The sequence below is a fragment of the Rhinatrema bivittatum genome, chromosome 4 (genome assembly GCF_901001135.1).
Source record: "Rhinatrema bivittatum chromosome 4, aRhiBiv1.1, whole genome shotgun sequence".
NCBI lineage: Eukaryota > Metazoa > Chordata > Amphibia > Gymnophiona > Rhinatrematidae > Rhinatrema > Rhinatrema bivittatum.
The window spans coordinates 197,766,027-197,785,521 of record NC_042618.1 but is presented as its reverse complement, the minus strand read 5'-3'; the positions used below and the strand labels follow the sequence as shown (position 1 = coordinate 197,785,521).

Below are 19,495 nucleotides of genomic sequence, written 5' to 3'. Positions count from 1 at the left end.
CAGGGATGCAAAACACAGGAGTCCGGACCGATCCGGATATGAATAAGAACCATGCTTTCTGAGCAATCTTATGCAAGGTAGCTAAACAAATTGTTCACAATTTATATGTATTTAGAAATTATTCCCAGGTTCAGAATCAGTTGGTGTCTAAAGCCAGAAAAGAACCTCTGAATTCAGAGTGTGGCACTTCCTTGTTTGTAACCCTGGCTACAAACTAATTTCAAGAGATATTACTTAGATAGCCTGTGGGGGCCAACACACAAGAGTTAAACTACTTCAGTGTTAGAAATTTCTGAGTATATAGGTCAATTGTATAAATGTGCAAGTCAACAAATTTTCTTTAAATAAAAAAAAAGCCAAATTATTTGAGAGGTGCCAAAGTGAAAGTACTGCAAGTTCTCCCTGTATCTCCAAAATGGGTACAGTAAAGATGACAACACTGTCATGCCTGGCAATGGATTTTACCCATACTTGGGACTCAAGTTCTAGAGGGAGAGCTCTGCCTCAGTACTCACTAAACTAAGCTGTGCACTGCCATGTGGAGGACCTGGGTTTGATTTCCAAGTCAGGTATTTGGTTCTCCAGACTGAGTGAAGCTGGGGATGCTGTAGAGGCAGCATGCACAGCTCCTGGGTAGGGAAAGGAGGGGCACGGAGGGAGTCAGTTATCACACAACGGAGGCATCTAGTAGCAGAATTCAAGGCCCATGATTGCAGGATTGCAGAAAGAGCCCTAGCTCTTCAGTGCAATGACTGGTCTCACCAGGTTAGACGGTGTTATAGAAGCAGGGGGTGAAGGTAGTCATTAAGTACTTGCTGTGAAGGCTCATGGCTCTGAATTAGAAGCTTAAAAGGCAATGGAGGAAACTGGTGCCCCCTTCAAAATAAATAAATGGGATGGTCTGATCCAGTAAGCATGAGATGCCTGAATCTGCTCCTTCTAAGCTGACTTCTCCTAGGGGGTGCTCCTTAGAATCCGGACCATCCTCAGGTCTGCTTTTTCTGTGTTTATGCTCTTAATTCCCCCCCCCCCCCCAACACTATGTTGGCTCGAAGAGATTACTGCTGTTGCTAGGACATTGCTTCCTGCCCCCTCTGTCTATGGCATACACAACTAGAAGGACCATGATAGGGAAGCCATTGGTTGTTGGGGTTTTTTTTTAAATATTTAAATCAGAGGTGCCCTCTGAAGAACTGAAGAAATGTCCCAGGGAACAATATGATTCCATGTGACAGACGACACTGATGACCGAATTTTCTATGTGATATGTGTATGAACATATATGAACAATAAGCTGTTTTTAAGAGTAGCTCTTTGTGTGGATGAGTTTGTGATCCATGTAAATAAAAGTGATTTTTTTTTTTTTAATGGAATCATTTTTTCTGGTTCTTCTGGAGTGATATGAGGGCCCAACTGTTCGACCCCTTTGTTTGGAAGAGGGCAGACTGACCAACTGAAATAAGAAAGAGGATCCCAGCTCCACTCTGAGGGCTACAAACTGCTCGGTACAAATTAATTAGGTTCTTAGGCTACATGTATCTAAATACATCTGAAATATTCAATGCAAGCAGCATGAAATTTCTAAAATTTATCTCAACATGAAACAAAAAAAAACAAAACACTGCACTCTAAAAATGTTCTGTGGAACATTACAGCCACAAAATGACCCCTGAAACCCATCATGTAGGCCATTTAACACAAAATGAGTAAAATCTGTGTAACATCTGCTTTGAAAATGTTTAAGCTGCTGCCGCAACCAATTCCTACCCAGCAGCAAACCCCTGCTGCACTGAGAGGAGACTGGTAAGCTGTCAGTACAGCTGGTGGGTACAATTTGGATTTGTCACCATTTGAGGAGCATGTTACTCTGGCTGGTGTACCGGCAGGCTTATTTTTAGAAATACCATCTGGTCAGGAAGATGCTCATGCCAAGATGGACACTGGGCGGGGGGAACATACCCATTTTTGGATAGACTCAAAATTATTCTTTAAGAGAGATACCATACCCAGAGATCCAGGTCTCCAAGCCTGCATCCCTGAATGCCCTATGCTTAAATGTGGAGTTGGTCTCTGTACCACCATCACCAGGGTCCTTCTCCCCCACTATGTCACACAGGAGAGGGGGAGGGGAAAAGACAACTGAATAGAATATTTGAAAAACACACTATTTAATACTTTGTTACATGTCTGTGAAACGTTATTCAATAAATGCTCTGGTTCTTGTAGAGGGCTCTACTCAGATCCTTGTTTGGCTGGCGTCCTCTTCAGAGGGACGATGTACACTGCATTCTTGGCCTCTTTTATGCACCACCAACGCCCCAGCCTGCAAGAGAGAAAGACAGCAGACATGGGGGTGGAATAGCAGTCTGAGATGAGTTAATTGCCAATCCCTCAAACCCATAACCGCAGGCCATTAACCTCATGTTGCGCACATTTGGCATGTTCCTAAAGACCTGGAGAGGACAGGGAAGGCTTTAGTTGGACTTGGTTTGCTCTGAAATAACTGACTTTGGAATTTGGTGTCCGCTCTAAGAATATTTGAGTTAATTCTAAAGAGATTAGAGACCATTTGATTACTTCCAAGGCCTGGCACACAACCACTGACTAAAGAGAAAGATTACCCCTTCCAGGTTACTGTCTGAGCTATATCACCTAGCCTCCCATAGCAATAAGGCACATCCTCCCCTCCATAATCAAGATGGTTCCTTCCCTCTAAGTACAACTCAGATAGATTGTATTTTATGATCTGCAATTCTACATATACCTATACAGAGTACATTACCTGTGCTCCTGTCCCACTCCAGCCACAAGGAAATCTCCCGTACTACTGAACTTCAGACTATTGACAAAGCCGATCTGAGGGAGAGAATGAGAGGGAAGCAGCCTAGGAGTTACACATGGAACAATCTAACAGTATACAGGGCTTCAGTTAGCAGTGAGAAAAGTGGCTCGAGACCAACCCCAACCCACAGGCTCTGCCTCCATCTGCGCGCGCACACACAGTGCAGGAAGTCACTATTTGTCTGTTGAACCTCCCAACTTCATAATAACCTGGGCTGTGGGTTTAATCAAACCCATTTCTGTATGGCTATTTACACTAGAAAATAACACAACCAAGGATTTCTTTACATTGCACAAATAAGTTCTACAAGGATCACGCAGATAATTTTTAACAGAGGATGCCCCTGGTTTTGTTCATAGCTTCTAAGATTAAGGGGAAATGGAGAAGTTACTTACCTGATAATTTTGTTTTCCTTAGTGTAGACAGACTGACTCAGGACCAACAGGTTATGCTTCCCTGCTAGCAGATGGAGACAAAGTCAGGTTTCAAAGTTGACATCACCTCAGATACACTCCTACAGTGACCTCAGCCCTTCAGGATTCTCTTTAAAAGCCACAATGGACATACTATTAAAAAACTTGATTAAAAACATAACCGTAACTGTACTCAACCAAACACTGAATCCCAGCAAGATTACAGATGCTCTGATCTAGGGATTGAGCGACTGTTTACCTGTATCGCTCCATGGTGAGACCACACCTTGAATACTGTGTACAATTCAGTTCACCGCATCTCAAAAAAGATATAGTTGCAATGGAAAATGTACAGAGAAGGGCGACCAAAATGATAAAGAGGATGGAACAGCTCCCCTATGAGGAAAGGCTGAAGAGGTTAGGGCTGTTCAGCGTGGAGAAGAGATTGCCGAGGGGGTGTTTAAAATCATGAGAGGCCTTGAACGAGTAGATGAATCTGTTATTTACACTTTCTGATAATAGAAGAACTAGGGGGTATTCCATGAAGTTGGCACATTTAAGACTAATCAGAGAAAATTATTTTTCATTCAACACACAATTAAGCTCTGGAATTTGTTGCTAGAGGATGTGGTTAGTGAAGTTAGTGTAGCTGGGTTTAAAAAAGGTTTGGATAATGAGGAGGAAATGATGTCACTGGTGCTCACGTTCGCTTAAATCCTGGGCTCCTTGCACAGCCGAAATATACGAGCAGATATCTCAAGCATCCTTCAGTGATTTCGAACGTGACTCACGTTATTCGAAAGTGGAATCATTGCAGATGTCGGTGCGGAAAAATCAGTTGATTTTCACAAGTTTTCATATCAAAACACAGAGAGAGGCCTGACCAGGACAAGATGGCGGAGGATCATACAGTTGAATCAGACGAGACCATGGATGAAATCATGCCAGCTACCGATACAGAAATCCCCCACTCGGGGTGAATTTCGAACTTGGTTCCGGGATCTGCGACTAGATATTAAAAATTATAAGAATGAAATCATGGACTTGGTGGGAGAAATTAAGGAGGAAGTACGCAAAATGGGCAGATGTCTCTTTGAATATGAGACCATGACAGAAGCACAGGCTGAGAGGCTGAACAATGTACAAATTGAGAACAAAAACATGATGGTGGAAATTACTCAGCTTCAACAGAAGATAGAGGACATGGAAAATAGAAACTGGAGAGTTAATCTACGATTCCGGGGTATCCCTGAGTCAACGGAATACAGACTGCACGAGGGTGGTGACGCAGATCTGTAAAGACATTCTAAGCCGAGACACCAGAGAGGAGGAAACCGCTCTCCACCCGGTGTACATATTAAAATTGAAAGGGCACAGAGCTCTAGGGCCTAAACCAGCTAATAAAACCGCAAGATATTGCCTGTTTCCATGAGTATGCAGTGAAAGAACGCATCTTCAACTTAGTGAGGAAAGGCCAAGCAGTGCAATGGGAAGAGAATGTGGTTCAAATCTTTTGTGGACATATCGCTTATTACCTTAAAGAAGCGAATGGAAATGAGGCCATAAACATCAATACTCCGGGCACAGAATGCTCGTTATTGCTGGCTGCATCCCTTTGGGATTTGGTTCACGATTAAGGGGGAATCTCATCGCGCACAGCCATTGAAAGAGGCCTCTGAAATTTTGAAAGCGGCTGGATTCAGCGTGGAAGACAATCTGAGCAATCCGTCTAGCGCATCTCTGTCAAAAGAAGACGTGCCCCGTTGGCAAAGGGTAGGGAAGCGGAGCAGAAGACTTCGTAGAAATTCAGAAAACCAGAGATCAGACAAGGACAAAATCTGAGTATTTGGACATGCTCATTGCCACTATCTTGTCTACAGGACTGCGCGCCATTTATAACATGGTGATATTTAGAAATACCAATTTCATCTGAAATTAGACATCGTCCATGTAGCAGTGTGGGAAACTTCCAACGCTGACTCACATATATCTATGCTGATTAACGGCTCGGCTGGAGCAGAGCCTGGGATCCTTTGATGAACATATCCTTTCAGATGACCATAACGGGACCTCAGCATGTGCAAGGTTCCCTGAGAAGAAAAGGGGGTGGGGGGGAGGGGGTTTAAGGGACATGGCTATTTTGCTAAATTGAATGAAAGGTGCCAGCAAGTGATTCTCGAAGATACGAGGGTGACCTGTAAGCTCAAGGGAAATCCGCCAGGGGATTTACGTAATATAATAGCTAACATTAGAATAATGTTGTCAGCACAGTATTCTGGGTAGCTGCTCATGGCTTCCTTTAAAATATTGACATTAAATGTAAAAGGATTAAATACTCCCAGAAAGTGAAAGTTGCTATATGTTGATCTCTTATAGATTGAATGTGGCCATAGTGATGTTGCAGGAAACATTTAAAAAGGAGATATGAAAACTTAATGCGCTCAGACCATTACCCTTCTCAAATGTGGTCCGCGAGCTCAAAAGGGAATAAGTATGCAAGGGTGGGGATTCTTTTTCAAAAAGATTTTGCATTTGAACTATCTTGTTGCCGAGAACCAGAGGGGAGATATATTTTGGTTGTAATCACAGTGGCAGGGGAAAAGTAAACACTGCTCAATCTATATGCACCCAATATACACCAAGGGGCTTTTTTCACCATAATGGGGGACCTTCTCTTGCGGCAAGCAGAGGGCCACTTACTTATAGCAGGCAATTGTAATATTACTGTGAATCCTGTTAGATAATTCCTCAGGCTGTGGTATGGTCTCCAGGAAAGACAGAGCCCAATTTAAGAGATTTATATCCCATAACAATGTGCTGGATGTCTGGAAATTTTCTATCCCCTATCGAAAAATTATACCTTCTATTCGAAACCACTTAACACTTATTCGAGGATAGATCTACTATTGATTGATAGAGAAATAGCAAGCCGGTTACAAAGGGTATCTATAGGAGCCAATAACCTGGTCGGACCATGCCTCAGTTTGGCTAGAACTCTCTTTTCTGAAATATGATGTAGGCCATCGCTTCTGGAGACTGAATGATAACCTACTAGATGATGAACCCTTTGTAGACAAATGTAGAGATGATATATTGGAATATTTGGAAACCAATACTACCCCAGATAAATCCCCAATTGTAATCTGGGATTGCCCGAAGGCTGTGATGCGTGGAAAGCTCATTGCAAGGGCATCTTACGCTAAAAAGCAATCACTCCAAGAAAGGGTAGATTTACTGAAACAATTAGCACAACATGAACAGAGCCATAAGAAAGATCCCACACAAATAAACCACAATAAACTAAAAATTTGCAGATCCAGATAATTAGAGCTAGATTTGGCTAAAATAGCATTTAATATGGAACAGGTAAACGCCCCCAAAACATAATATCCAAAATCAAAGATGAATCAGGAACCTTTCTCACTAAGTAATGAGATAAAGCATAGTTTCCTCCATTTCTACTCAGAACTATATAAAACTAGTCAGGATATTAAACTAGACACTATAGACCAGTTTTTAGAAGATATTGACCTCCCAGTCTTGACTGAAGCTCAAAGTCTTCTCCTGGAAAAAGACAATCCTGCAGGAGGTGGAGAAAATTATTAAACAATTAAAACCAAATAAATCACCAGGACTAGACTGCTTCACAACGCGCTTCTACCAGAGCTTTCACCATGAACTAACATCGTCTCTGACCATAATGTTTAATAATTCTCCACAGCTGCCCCCACCATCTGGAACAACCTGCCAACTGATCTAAGACTGGAACCCTGCCTGATTACCTTCAGAAAAAAACTCAAGACTTGGCTTTTCATCCAAGCCTTCCCTTAAGCCTAACATTGTAACAGTTCTATCATTTAGCCCAATAGACTAAATGACCGACCCAGCCACTGTATATTCATACGTTCTCATTCTCCAGTTGTTTCTGTCCTTTATTTCCGGGCTACTCTAGCCCCCAAGTTCTCTCTCCCTGTTATTTGTATCTGTGCTTCGGCCTTCCTGTTATATGGTTATGTTCAGTTAACCCCTAAGTTTGATGTAAACCGGCCTGATATGAAGCTTGTTATGAAGTTCGGTATAGAAAAATATTAAATAAAATAAAAATAAATAAGTTGCGATGTGGGGGTATTCTGGGACAGAATTCGAATCTGACAGGAATCTCTGTTATAGATAAACCGGGAAGGGATCTGACAATTTGTGGCTCATACCACCCTATCTCCCTTATCAGACCTGAAACTATTTGCTTAAATTCTAACCAATCGACTTAATAGTTTAATAGCCCAAATCATTCACACGGATCAAGAAGGGTTTATCACAGGACGAATGGCCTCTGACAATGTCCATAAAATTCTTGACTCCATATGGTGGGCGAAACAAAAGCAAATTCCCTTCCTATTGATGGCCGTAGATGCCGAAAAGACATTTGATCTGGTGCACTGGCCCTATTTGTTTCAAGTGCTTCGGAAAATGGGATTTGGCCCCCTCTTTCTAGAATGGCTTTTCAGGCTTTATGACTCACCTAGGGCATGCATCAAAGTAAATGGGGGATATTCTGAATCCTTTCCTGTGGGGTGTGAGACATGACAGGGTTGTCCACTTTCTCCACTGTTGTTCGCTCTTTTTATTGAACCCTTAGCCCAAAGGATACGGCAAAACTCTTTAATTTTCGGGTATTCACGTAGGAGAATACACATCAAAATTATCAATGTTTGCAGATGAAGTTCTCCTTACGATATCAGACCCCATGACTTCTGTACCGGAGCTAGTAAAGGTTATAGCGTATTTTAGCTCTGTATAAGGATTTTCCATGAACTGGGATAAAACGGAGATCCTGAATATTACACTGACAGCTGAAGTGGAAAGAAAGCTTAAACAGAGCTTCCCATTTCGGTGGGCCAGAGGAAAAAAAATCAAATATTTAGGGATTTACATTGGAGCTTAAAAAGGATATTTTTCAATTAAATTATCCTTCGTTATTAACACAAACTTTTCAGTTACCTTTTCCAAACTATACCTCGTGATATTCCTCTAGTGGCAGCGCAGAATAATGAATTCATTTGGAAAGGGAAACACCCTAGAGTAGGCTCAGAAAATATTGTTTCAATCAAAAGCGCAAGGGGGCCTGGCTGTACCGAATCTTCTTTGGTATCACGCAGCAACACAATTAAAAGCAATCATTGATTGGCATAGAGCCCAAGGTTTGCAGGGATCGGTTCTATTGGAACAAGCAATTATTGGCCATATGCCAATACAGACTACCATGGCAACCTAAAAAGACTTGCCCACTTACACAGGTTCTCCCGCCACCGTTACAACAGACACTTAACATGGGAAAAATGGAAATCTATGATTATTGGCTCCAAATCACTTTCGGTTAATTCCTGTCTTTTCCATCATACAGACTTTCATGGAGGACACCAAACATTTGCCAACTGGATAAAGAAAGCCATCTATAAATATGACCAGGTTTGGGAACCTCAGCGAATCAGACTTTAACCAGCTTCAATTGAAATTTAATTTACCCTCCTCAGAATATCTCTCTCAGTTATATGCAACTGTGGCATTTCCCGCAAACTGCTATAATAAAACAGGAACTTACAAAAAAAGTCTCACTGTTTGAAAATTATTGCAAGATGGCAGATAAATTACAAAAACCGATGTCCAAAATCTATAACTTGTTCAATCAGGGTAATATTAGGAATCCCGCACATAGCCAAGCTTGGGAGGCAGATCTGGGAGGGGAGCAAGGGGACCATTTCTGGGATGCAATCTTCTAATCCATAGGCAAAAATTTAACCTCAACCGCCATAATCGAAAATGGATATAAAATTATTATACCGATGGTACTACATGCCATATAAGCTCCTAACAGTCCAGAGTTATGCTGGAAGGGCTTTGGCGAAAGGGGTACCTTCTTTCACCTATGGTGGTCATGTATACTGATAAAGTATTGGCTCCTTATATTGGAATGGTTGGGGATAATTTTCCAACAGAAAATCGCTTTAACTCCCAGATCTGCCTTATTAACTAATCCAGTTGATCAGCTAAACCCTTCTCAGCAAAAATTAGCCAAATTAATTATTGCTGCCGCCAGGCGTGAATTGGCCCGGGTCTGGAGAGACCGTGTGCTCCCCTCACTTGCATCTGTGCAGATGAGAACAGACTAACTTTATCGTTTAAACAAGATAACCGCATTTAAACACAAACGGGTAGACCCGTTTAAAAAAATTTGGTCCCCATATTTAAAATGGAGGTCAGCTCAATTGTAACATACTACTTGGATTATCCCCTAGGTTAGGCGACATATTCACCACAATATTGAATGTGTGTAATAGTACCTTTCTCTCTTATTTTAAAGCAAATTGGGAGGGGGGGGTGGAGAGGGATAAGGGGGGTTAATAATAAAACAAGAGACAACTTAGTATTGCGAGGTTTATTATGAAACGAAGTTTATTATGAAACATTGGACTTTATAATTACAAGGATGTTTGTTGTACACTGAATTAGATACCATTCCCTAATAAAATATACATTGTGGCTAGATACGCCATGTTGGTTACATGTAGCATCTGTTCAAAAGAAGAGCCCAACAGTGGGTATTTAGTTATTTGTAGAGAAGTACCTCAATTATTATGTTGACTGTTGACATATTTGTTTGTAAATTAGCTGTCTCCAATAAAGTTTAAATAATGAAAAAAAAGGTTTGGATAAGTTCTTGGAGGAGAAGTCCATTAACTGCTATTAATCAAGTTGACTTAGGGAATGGCCTCTGCTATTACTGGCATCAGTAACATGGGATCTTCTTGGTGTTTGGGTACTTGCCAGGTTCTTGTGGCCTGGTTTGGCCTCTGTTGGAAACAGGATGCTGGGCTTGATGGACCCTTGGTCTGACTCAGTATGGCAATTTCTTATGTTCTTATGGTTTTTGATATTCATTTCATGGACATTTCCTTGGCACTGTTCTTGGGCAGCCATGGGCGGGATGCTGAGTGTCTGTCTACACCACAGGAGTTTGCCACAGGTGGCAAACTCCGGTCCTTGAGGGCCACAAACAGGCCAGGTTTTCAGGACATCCATAATGAATATACATGAGACAGATCTGCATGCTCTGCCTCCAATGTATGCAAAACTCTCTCATGTATATTCATTGTGGATGTCCTGAAAACCTGGCCTGTTTGTGGCCCTTGAGGACTGGAGTTTGCCACTCCTGGTCTACACGAAGGAAAACAATATAATCAGGTAAGTAATTTCTCCATTTCCTAGCGTGTAGCCAGAAGGACTCAGGACCAATGGGATGTACAAAAGCTACTCCTGAACGGGGCAGGAGGCTGCCAGCGGTCCGGTTAGCACCGCCCCTACAAAGGCTGTGTTCGCTTTGGCCCGAACGTCCAGGCGATAGAACCCAGAGAAGGTGTGTAAGGAGGACCACGTCGCCGCGAGACAACAGTCTAGTTTCTGCCCAGGAGACTGCCTGAGCCCTAGTGGAATGAGCTTTAACCTGAAAGGGTAATGGCTTTCCTGCCTCTACATAGGCTCCCGTGACCACCTCCTTGATCGAGCGAGCTATGGTAGCCCACGAAGCTTGTTCGCTCTGTCTTCTTCCATTGTGAAGAACAAACAAGCTGATCATCTTGCGCACCGGTTCTGAAACTTCCAGATACCACACCAAATGCCTACTGATGTTGAAATGGCAGAGAAGGTGGTATTCTTCCATGTCCTTGCGGCTATCTAGGGATGGCAATGAAATGGACTGATTCAAATGAAATTCTAAAGACTACCTTGGGCAAGAAGAATGGAATGGTACAAAGTTGCAATGCTCCTGGAGTGATCTGGAGGAACGGTTCCTGAAACAATGCCTGTAGTTCAGAGACTAGACAAACCTGAGCATATCGGGACCAGGAACACAGTTTTCAAGGTTAATAAGTGCAAGGAAAAACTGCACTGTGGCCGAAAGGAGGGTCCTGCCAAAAACTAGATTAAGATTCCACAAGGGAACCAGCTTCTGTAGAGGTGGCCAGAGGTGTTTTAATCCTTTCAGAAAATGGATCATATCCGGTTCCGCCGACGATGGGTTCCGTTCACATTGCCCCTGAAACAGGACAGAGCTGCTACCTGGTCCCTTCAAGGAGTTAAGGAACAACCCTTTATTCAAGCTGTCCTGTAAAAATTCCAGAACCAGTGGGATTTTGACCATTTGAGGGGCAACACCGAATTGCTCACACCAGGCCTCAAATACTCTCCAGACCTGCACATAAGCTAAGGACGTAGAGAACTTCCTTGCACGGAGCAAGGTGGTAATTACTGCCACCGAATATCCACACTTCATTAGGTCAGCCGTTTCAAGGGCCAAACTGTAAAACAGAATGGAGACGGATCCTCATGAAGGACCAGACCTTGCTGGAGCAGGTCCCTGTGTGGTGGGAGGTACAGGCAGGTCTCTACCAGGATTCTCCGCATGCCTGCATCCACGGACACCTAGGCCAATCCGGAGCTACTAGTAGGACTAATCCCTTGTGGTGCTCAATCCTGCTCAGTAGGGGCCATGGAGGGAAGGTGTATAGAAAGTCCTTCAGGCCAGGTCTGAACTAGGGTGTCAGTCCCCAACTGATCTCTGAGACTGAAGAAAATCGGGGAACCTTTGCATTGTGAGATGCGGCCAGCAGGTCGATTGATGGGAGGCCCCAGCTTTCTACCACCAGCTGAAAGGCTTTGGTTGACAACGCCCATTCTTGTGGATCCAGACTCTCTCTGCTTAGAAAAAGTCTGCTCTGACGTAGTCTTTTCCTGCGATGTGGGAGGCAGAGATCATTTGTAGATAGATCTCCTTATAGAATGGCGAAGTTACACCTCCAGTGACACTTGCTGGCTCTTGGTCCCCCCCTGGCGATTGATGTGGGCTACCGGTATTGCGTTGTCTGACATTATATGGACCGCTTGACCCTGGGGTATATGGCTGAACTATAGACACATCAGTCTGACTGCCTGGGCTTCCAGGTGGTTTATGTTCCAGAGCGCCTCTTCCTTGGTCCAATGCCCATGGGCCATTAGTTCCTGACAGCGAGCTCCCTAACCCCAGAGGGTCACGTCTGTCATGAGGACCAGCCAGTTCAGTGAGGACAGGCCTACACCATTGCCCAGGTGAGCTTCCCGTAGCCACCACTGGAGCAGAGAACATACTTCCATCGGTAGGTGGAGGCGAATAAAATAGTTTTGAGAGAGCGGGTTCCAACGTGACAGCAGGAAGCGTTAAAGTGGTTGCATGTGTGCCCTTGCCCACGGTACTACCTCCAGGGTGGCCAAACAGAGGACCTGAAGATATGCCCCAAGGTGTGGCGCTATCACGTTTGTCAACCGACGCACTTTGGATATCAACTTCCATAATCCGTGAGGAAGACCTTGCCCTGCTTGGTATTGAACCAGACTCCCAGATATTCCAAGGACTGGGAGGTCCTGAGACTGCTTTTGTCCATGTTTACGACCCAAGCTCCTGAAGCAGGAATGTCACCCTACTGGTCACCCAGACTCTCTTCAAATGACTTCACCTGGATCAACAGTCGTCCAAGTACGGGTGCACCAGGATTCTTTCTCTCTTCAGTGCCGCCGCTACGACCACCATAATCTTAGAAAATGTTCTGGGGGCGGTGACCAGGCTGAAGGGCAGCGCCCGGAACTGATAATGGCAGCCCAGTACCGCAAAGCAGAGGAAACACTGATGAAGGTAGGCTTCGGAAGGTCCAGGGAGGTTAAGAACTCTCCCGGTTGTACGACCATTATCACCGAGAGCAGAGGTTCCATGCAGAAATGAATTGCTCGTAGGTGTCGGATGACACTCTTGCGGTCTAGGATGGGACGAAAGGAACCCTTCCTTCTTGGGTATGATGAAATAGACAGAATAACGCCCTGTATTTTTCTGGGGCGCAGGTACTAGCATTATAGCCCTCAATTTGAGGAGCCTTATCAAAGTAGACTCCACTGCCTGCTTCTTGTCCTGGGAGTGGCAAGGAGACATCATGAACATGTCCCGAGGAGTGCTGCGAAACTCCAGTGCGTATCCTACTTGTATGACATCCAGTACCCATTTGTCCAACGTGATCTCAACCCACCACTGGTAGAAGAGGGATAGTCGACCCCCTATCTCCTGGTTCCATGGATGGGTTGGCAAATTTCATTGGGGATATTCGGGCCAAACCTGAACCTGCCCCTCTCTTGGGCTGTCGACTCTGAAAGGAGTGAGACCTCCCTGAGGACAGAGACCTCTGAAATGTCGAGTTTCTGTAGAGCCAAAAGTGTTGGGAGCGCCTGGATCAGCCCTTCATAAGTGAGGGATGCTGTAACTGCTTTCTCTCATCTTCCGGTAGTCGGGGCACTGGAGATTCACCCCACTTACTGGCCAGCTTTTTCAATATGCTTCTGAAGAGGAGTGATCCCTTAAAGGGCATCTTTGTGAGGTTTGCCTTAGAGGTCGTGTCTGACCAATTTCCCCAGACAGAGCTGTCTTCTGGCCGCTATCACTGTCGCCAATCTTCTGGCCGAGGTACTGACTAGGTCAGAGCCTGCATCAGCTAAAGCGGTAGCGTCGGGCTCCATAGCTTTTCTGGAATACGCCCCTGAGTCATCCACCTCTCTAGAGAGGAACCGGCATGAGTGAGCCACCAGGGTACAACAGGAAGCAATTGCTGTCTCGTCAAAGGCTTGCTTAAGGATGGACTCCATCCACCTATCATGTGCATCCTTTAAGGCTGCTCCTTACTCCACTGGGATAGTTGTTCACTTTGAAACAACGCAGACAAGTGAATCCACTTTAGGGAAACTGTGTTCTCTTGCAGATGGATCCAGTGGGTATAGAGCTTCTAATGCTCAACCACCTTTAAAACTTGCTTCAGGGGCATCCCATTCCAGGTCAATTAACTCTTGGATGGCTTCCAGCATTAGAAAATAGCAAGAGGCTTTCCGTAGAGACACCAGGATGGGATTCTTCTTTAGTTCTGTCATGGCGTCCACGTCAGGAACTCCCAGAGTCTTCAGAGTCTGGGAAACCAGGGGCGGCAATTCATCTCTATGGAAAAACCGTAACATTGCCCGATATGGCACAGAGGGAGGGATTTCCCCATTCTCCAAGGAATCTGGATCCCCTTCTTGGTCTGTGGTGTCTGGGTCCCTGTCAAGGATACTCATGGTGAGACGAGGCATATCTTGAGGCCTGTCAATAGAGCTGGGAGAGGAAGGCCTTCCCAGCTGGGATCCAGCCTCAACGGAGGCAGGAAAAACAGACTGCGCCTATACAAAGGCTTGAAGGCCTTGAAAAAATTCCACCCAAGAAAAGGCCACCAGGTCCATGCCTAGCCCAGGAGGAACTGGGGTAGGTGCAGCTGAATTTCCCTCTCCCATGGTGGACCCAGCCCTGGGATTACTCAGATCCGGGGTGCTACCAGTTATGATCGTGGCTGATCCATCATCTGAATGGGAAAAGTCGGGCTTAGCAAAGTTCTGGGAGTCTAGCTCTCCCTGGGCCTCCTCACAGTGCTGACATAGGTAAGAATCAAGGTCAGACTGCATAGCCCTAATATGGCAGGCAGCACAAAGAGTGTCGCTTATGCTTCTTTGCTGCTGGAGCCATTAAGAGTGATAATTGTGCACTCAGCCAGAGTGCGTACAGGTCCTGTACTGATGCCTAGCCCAGGAGGGACTGGGGTAGGAGCTAATGAATTTCCTTCTCCCATGGCAGACCCAGCCCTGGGATTACTCAGATCCGGGGTGCTACCAGTTATGATCGTGGCTGATCCATCCTCTGAATGGGAGAAGTCGGGCTTAGCAAAGTTCTGGGAGGCCAACTCTCCCTGGGTCTTCTCACAGTATCAATGTCAGACTGAGTAACCCTAATATGGCAGGCAGCACAAAGGGAATGGCACTTATGTTTCTTTGCTGCCAGAGACATTAGGAACGGTAACTGCGTGCTCAGCCGGCTAGCACTTGAAATCGTGCACACGCAAATTTTGATCACCTCCGCGATTCGCAGCAAGGTGCCTCATGTGCCCGTTAGCTAAATTCTGCACCTATGGAATGCGCGTACAGATGTATGAATGGAATGCACGTACGTGTGTACAGCTGCCACGCACCGCACATAACGCTCTATGGTGGGCAATGGAGATGCACAAAACTGCATGTAAGATGGCACCACCGCAACCTACCATGCGGTGTGCCCACAGAGCCTGAAGTGGAGCCGCTCAACCTGCTCAGAAGCCCACTTCCCCTTACCCCAACAGGATCTGGAACATCGTCTGTACAGCTCACCAGACTGAAGGAGGACTTACCGAAGTCCCTCCAACATCTCTGAATCGGAAGGAATTCTCTTCTCTCGTTACTTACCTGGGCTCAGCGTTTACCGGCTGAGTACGGAGACGGTCTCTGGCTGCGGGGGGAGAGGGCTTTGGCAGTCACTGCAGTACTCAGCTTCCTGCACCCGCTGCAGCAGCAAAGTCCATGCTGGAAACCGGCTACCGGACCAAGGCATACCTCCGAGGGATCTCTGAAATCGCTTCAGGAATTCTCAACTGGGGGAGGGACCTTTAGGTATCACCGCAGGAGAGCGGGGCTCAATCTTTCTCCAATTTAAAAGGTAACATTTTTTTTCTTCTAAAGAGTACGGCAATCCAGATAGGGAAAGCACAACCACATCTGCTAGGAGATGGAGAGATACTGAAGAGCTGAGGTCACTGCAGGGGTGTATCTAAGGTGATGTCAGCTTTGAAACCTGACAAATATCTGGACTGATCTGGGTATGTACAGGGAAATGAAGATATTTACTCTCGCCTGTTTTATTCATGTATATCCAGCCTGCTAAAGGCACCTTCTATTGGTACCCAAGACATTTTTGTTTTTGAGATAGCAGTCCAGAGCTCCAACTTACCAAAGGAACATCAAAGAGTGCTTTCAGGCTGCGGAATCCCTCCCCACAGTGCCACAGCCGGATGCTGGAATCATGGGAGCCTGAGAATGCAAGAAGAGTTAACACAGCGAGAGAAACATGAGATACCCAGAGGCCTTTAATCCCTGCCTATTTGCTACAGGTGGGGGATGTGTGGCTTAACGCCCTGCAGGATGCGAGATTGTGGATTCTCAAAAGGGGTTTACAAAGCAATCCTGGTCTCCTCTCCCTATGGACCTGTTGACATTTAGAAGTCCATGCTGGGTGTTGCAGAGAGCAGGAAATCACCTGGGTAATTTCACCCAGGTTATTTAGTGGAACTTTCCTGGGTAAGCCTGCCACTGCATATACCTGCTTAAACTTAGCCAGGTAACTTTAGAACTGTGATTTTCCCCGATTGGCTGAATATCGATATTACCCAGATAAAGTTAGGACATGTCCCCAGAAAGCCCCCTGCCCTGTCCCTTTATCTGGCTAGACTATATCCTAGTGAAAGTTACCCAGGTAAAATTTTGCCATTTGTAGGGTAGGAAGTTAAAATCTCAAAGTTTGTCCATTTAACTTTTCAACATCAACCTCTTAGAACCTAGCTCACGCCGCCCCCAGCAGATACGGATGAGTATGTGGAATAAAGCGCGAGAGGATCCTTGTTCTTCACATACACAAAGAACACATTCAGCGAATGAGGGAATCCAGGCTTGTTTCAGGCACAGGACAGAGGGGAGGAACATGATAGCACGAGAGCTGAAGGTACCTGTAGCTACAACATCACTGTTGAGCATGGCTGACACCGAGGAAATCCAACAGGGCTGCTGCAGGCCCAGAGCACCATGGATACCATGTGCTTGTTTCACTGTTGCCAACGGCTTCTTCTTGGATACGCTCCAAAGTGCCACGGATCTGTGACCCAAAATAAACAGGTAAGTTGGGGTATTTTTGCTACAAGGCCTGCACACGCCAACAGAACTATACAGCTTCTGCTGTATAACACCAGGTACAAGTACAGCCAACCCAGAAATCAGATCATAAGCACCACAGGCAAATCTCTCCGTAGATACTGAACATCAACCTCCTTTGTCAGCCTCTTACTTCTGTTTCTAAGAATATGTATGGACCCCACACATGGATGTCACAGAAACAGCACAACCTGCTGAGAAGAAACTGTGGCCCACCAAGCCAGCAACGGGACATATGGTGTCCCGGGCTCAGGTTGACAAGTTAGGTTAAAGATTTCTAAAGGTTCCTGTGCCCCAATATACCAAAGCTATCCGATCTCACAACCCTTCCATTAGGCACTTAATATTAGTGGAGGAGTCTCCTGTAAGATTAAACTGTAATATATCTTATACTCAAATACCACAAAATGCTGGTGTCAGGCTGCCCTATGGGCAGTATGCCAATTTGTTTTATAAAGTATATATACTAAACTTTAGATATCTGGTATAATATACCAGATATCTAAAGTATATATATGAGAAAAATGTTCAAAAGCATTTCTTTGGATATTGAAAACTGCTCCTCCTACTACATGGAGCTAAAATTGTGTGGTTGCCATAGCATACATCCTTTTAGCTGCATTAAATGTTTAGGTTGGGAGAGAAATAGTGCGTGTCCATCGAATTTCCAAAAGTACACATGCTATCTGGCCCCCACTCGGCCATCTGCACAAAGAGAAAAGCGTGAAGTATGCAGACACTTACAAATGTGTAGATTTCACAGCTGCTTATTTTCAAAAAGGAAAACATGGGCCATCTCTGTGGAACTGGTGAAAAGTACACAGCCTGAAGGGCAGCCTGGCACCTGTATTGTATGGCAGAACTGCAGCCTGTTTCACTACCCTGCTCCAATCTTTCCCAAAACATACCCATCATCCGCGCCAGACACCATGTGCTCCTCGTTTATCAGCTGGACACAGTCAATGGAGCCACTGGAAAGAACAGGAAAAGGGAACACCAAGGACTCGTAAAAGCTCTCTCAGAAATACAAAAAGCATTCCCATCTCTTTCCTGCACACAATGTCTATACCAAAATGACTCATTGTATTTGAGCTCAAGCACTCATGGAAACAGATCTCCTTCAACGGAGCATCACAACAATAACCTAAAAGCCACGGTCAAAAGAAGTCAGCGTGTCCTCTAGAAACATATCTGAAAACCAAAGTGACTTGAAGCAAGGGGAGCCTGGCATATGCAATGCAACAGCTCCCTCTTGAGGGATAGAGGCTTTACTGCAGGCAGGGGCTGGGCTATCACTTTTCAGGGTGTTATTCTCCGGCCCTCAGCTGGAGACCTGGCTCAGATTAAACTGGAGTTGAAAACTGGTTTATTTATTATAGAACTACCATTGAAATGTTATCGGAAAGCTTCAGGAAGAGAACATCTACCAGGCAACGCCACATCAGGTTTCAAAACGCAGCAGACCATGGGATGTCTGGGTTAAGTGTAGCTCTAAAGGGTGATTATACCCTAGTTGGGGTTCCCATTCCATTTAAAAGAAGTTTTTTTTTGGTTTTTTAAGACATTCAACTTTACCAAACTGCGCTGAAGAGCAGGGCCAGAGGAATGGGGGAACTGCTTCGGAGGCCGAGGGCACCAGAAGCTCTGGATATCAGGTACACGGGCAAAACGCAGTCAGAGGTAACCCGCACGCCCGGCTCCACTTGAGGGATGGCCCGCCACGGTGCCTAACACCTCAAGGAGCAACACACTACACTAGCTCAACTAATTTTTTTTTTTTTAATCTAAATCCTAGACTGCAGGTTAGCATCTCTACCATCTGCTGGAGTCAGAGGGATACTGAGGGCCTGCAGGTGGCATTTTCTTATGTAGCAGTGTCCAAAGTTTAGTCTCTGACTCCATCTGCTGGTAGGGATGCATAACCCACTGGTCTGGAATGATCGAAGTATGTACAGGAAATGCTTTCTGCTACCAGGTCTTAGTGCCAGTGGTTTTCAATCTTTGGGGTGTTCTTCTGTCTCTCCTGCTTCTAGGATGCCTCTGATGAAGGAATACCAGCATTCAAACAGATTTCCTAAGCTCAGCTATGATAAGGGTCTCGTACTCATTACCTCAGTAAAGGTCCAGGGCTAGGGGGGGGGGGGGGGGGGGGGGGGGGCAGCAAAAGGACTAACAAAGAAGATACTGCAGTACACAAGCCTTTCAGTTAGCACAGGGCCCTAAGTACACTACTGGACACAAACCCTATACATTGCTTATCGTAAGAGGCTAGGATTATGAAAGCAGCACTTTTAAAATCCTTCCTTTTGTAGGAGACTGCAGTAATGGGACCCTTTGCATGCTACATGAAATTCTGTGC

At 45.1% G+C, this 19,495-nt stretch overlaps 1 protein-coding gene across 1 annotated transcript in view; it reads right to left on the bottom strand.

Moving 5' to 3' along the window:
• Positions 1 to 2,146: 2,146 nt before the first annotated feature.
• RRP9 (ribosomal RNA processing 9, U3 small nucleolar RNA binding protein) overlaps positions 2,147 to 19,495 on the bottom strand; it is a 59,113-nt gene continuing 41,764 nt past the window's right edge. Inside the window, exons 11-15 of the mRNA XM_029599521.1 lie at positions 18,045 to 18,107; positions 16,935 to 17,080; positions 16,163 to 16,242; positions 2,783 to 2,856; positions 2,147 to 2,323 (exon numbers count right to left, since the gene is read on the bottom strand). Coding sequence (XP_029455381.1) covers positions 2,233 to 2,323; positions 2,783 to 2,856; positions 16,163 to 16,242; positions 16,935 to 17,080; positions 18,045 to 18,107 — 454 coding nt within the window. The 3' untranslated portion in view covers positions 2,147 to 2,232. The remainder of the gene's footprint in view (positions 2,324 to 2,782; positions 2,857 to 16,162; positions 16,243 to 16,934; positions 17,081 to 18,044; positions 18,108 to 19,495) is intronic.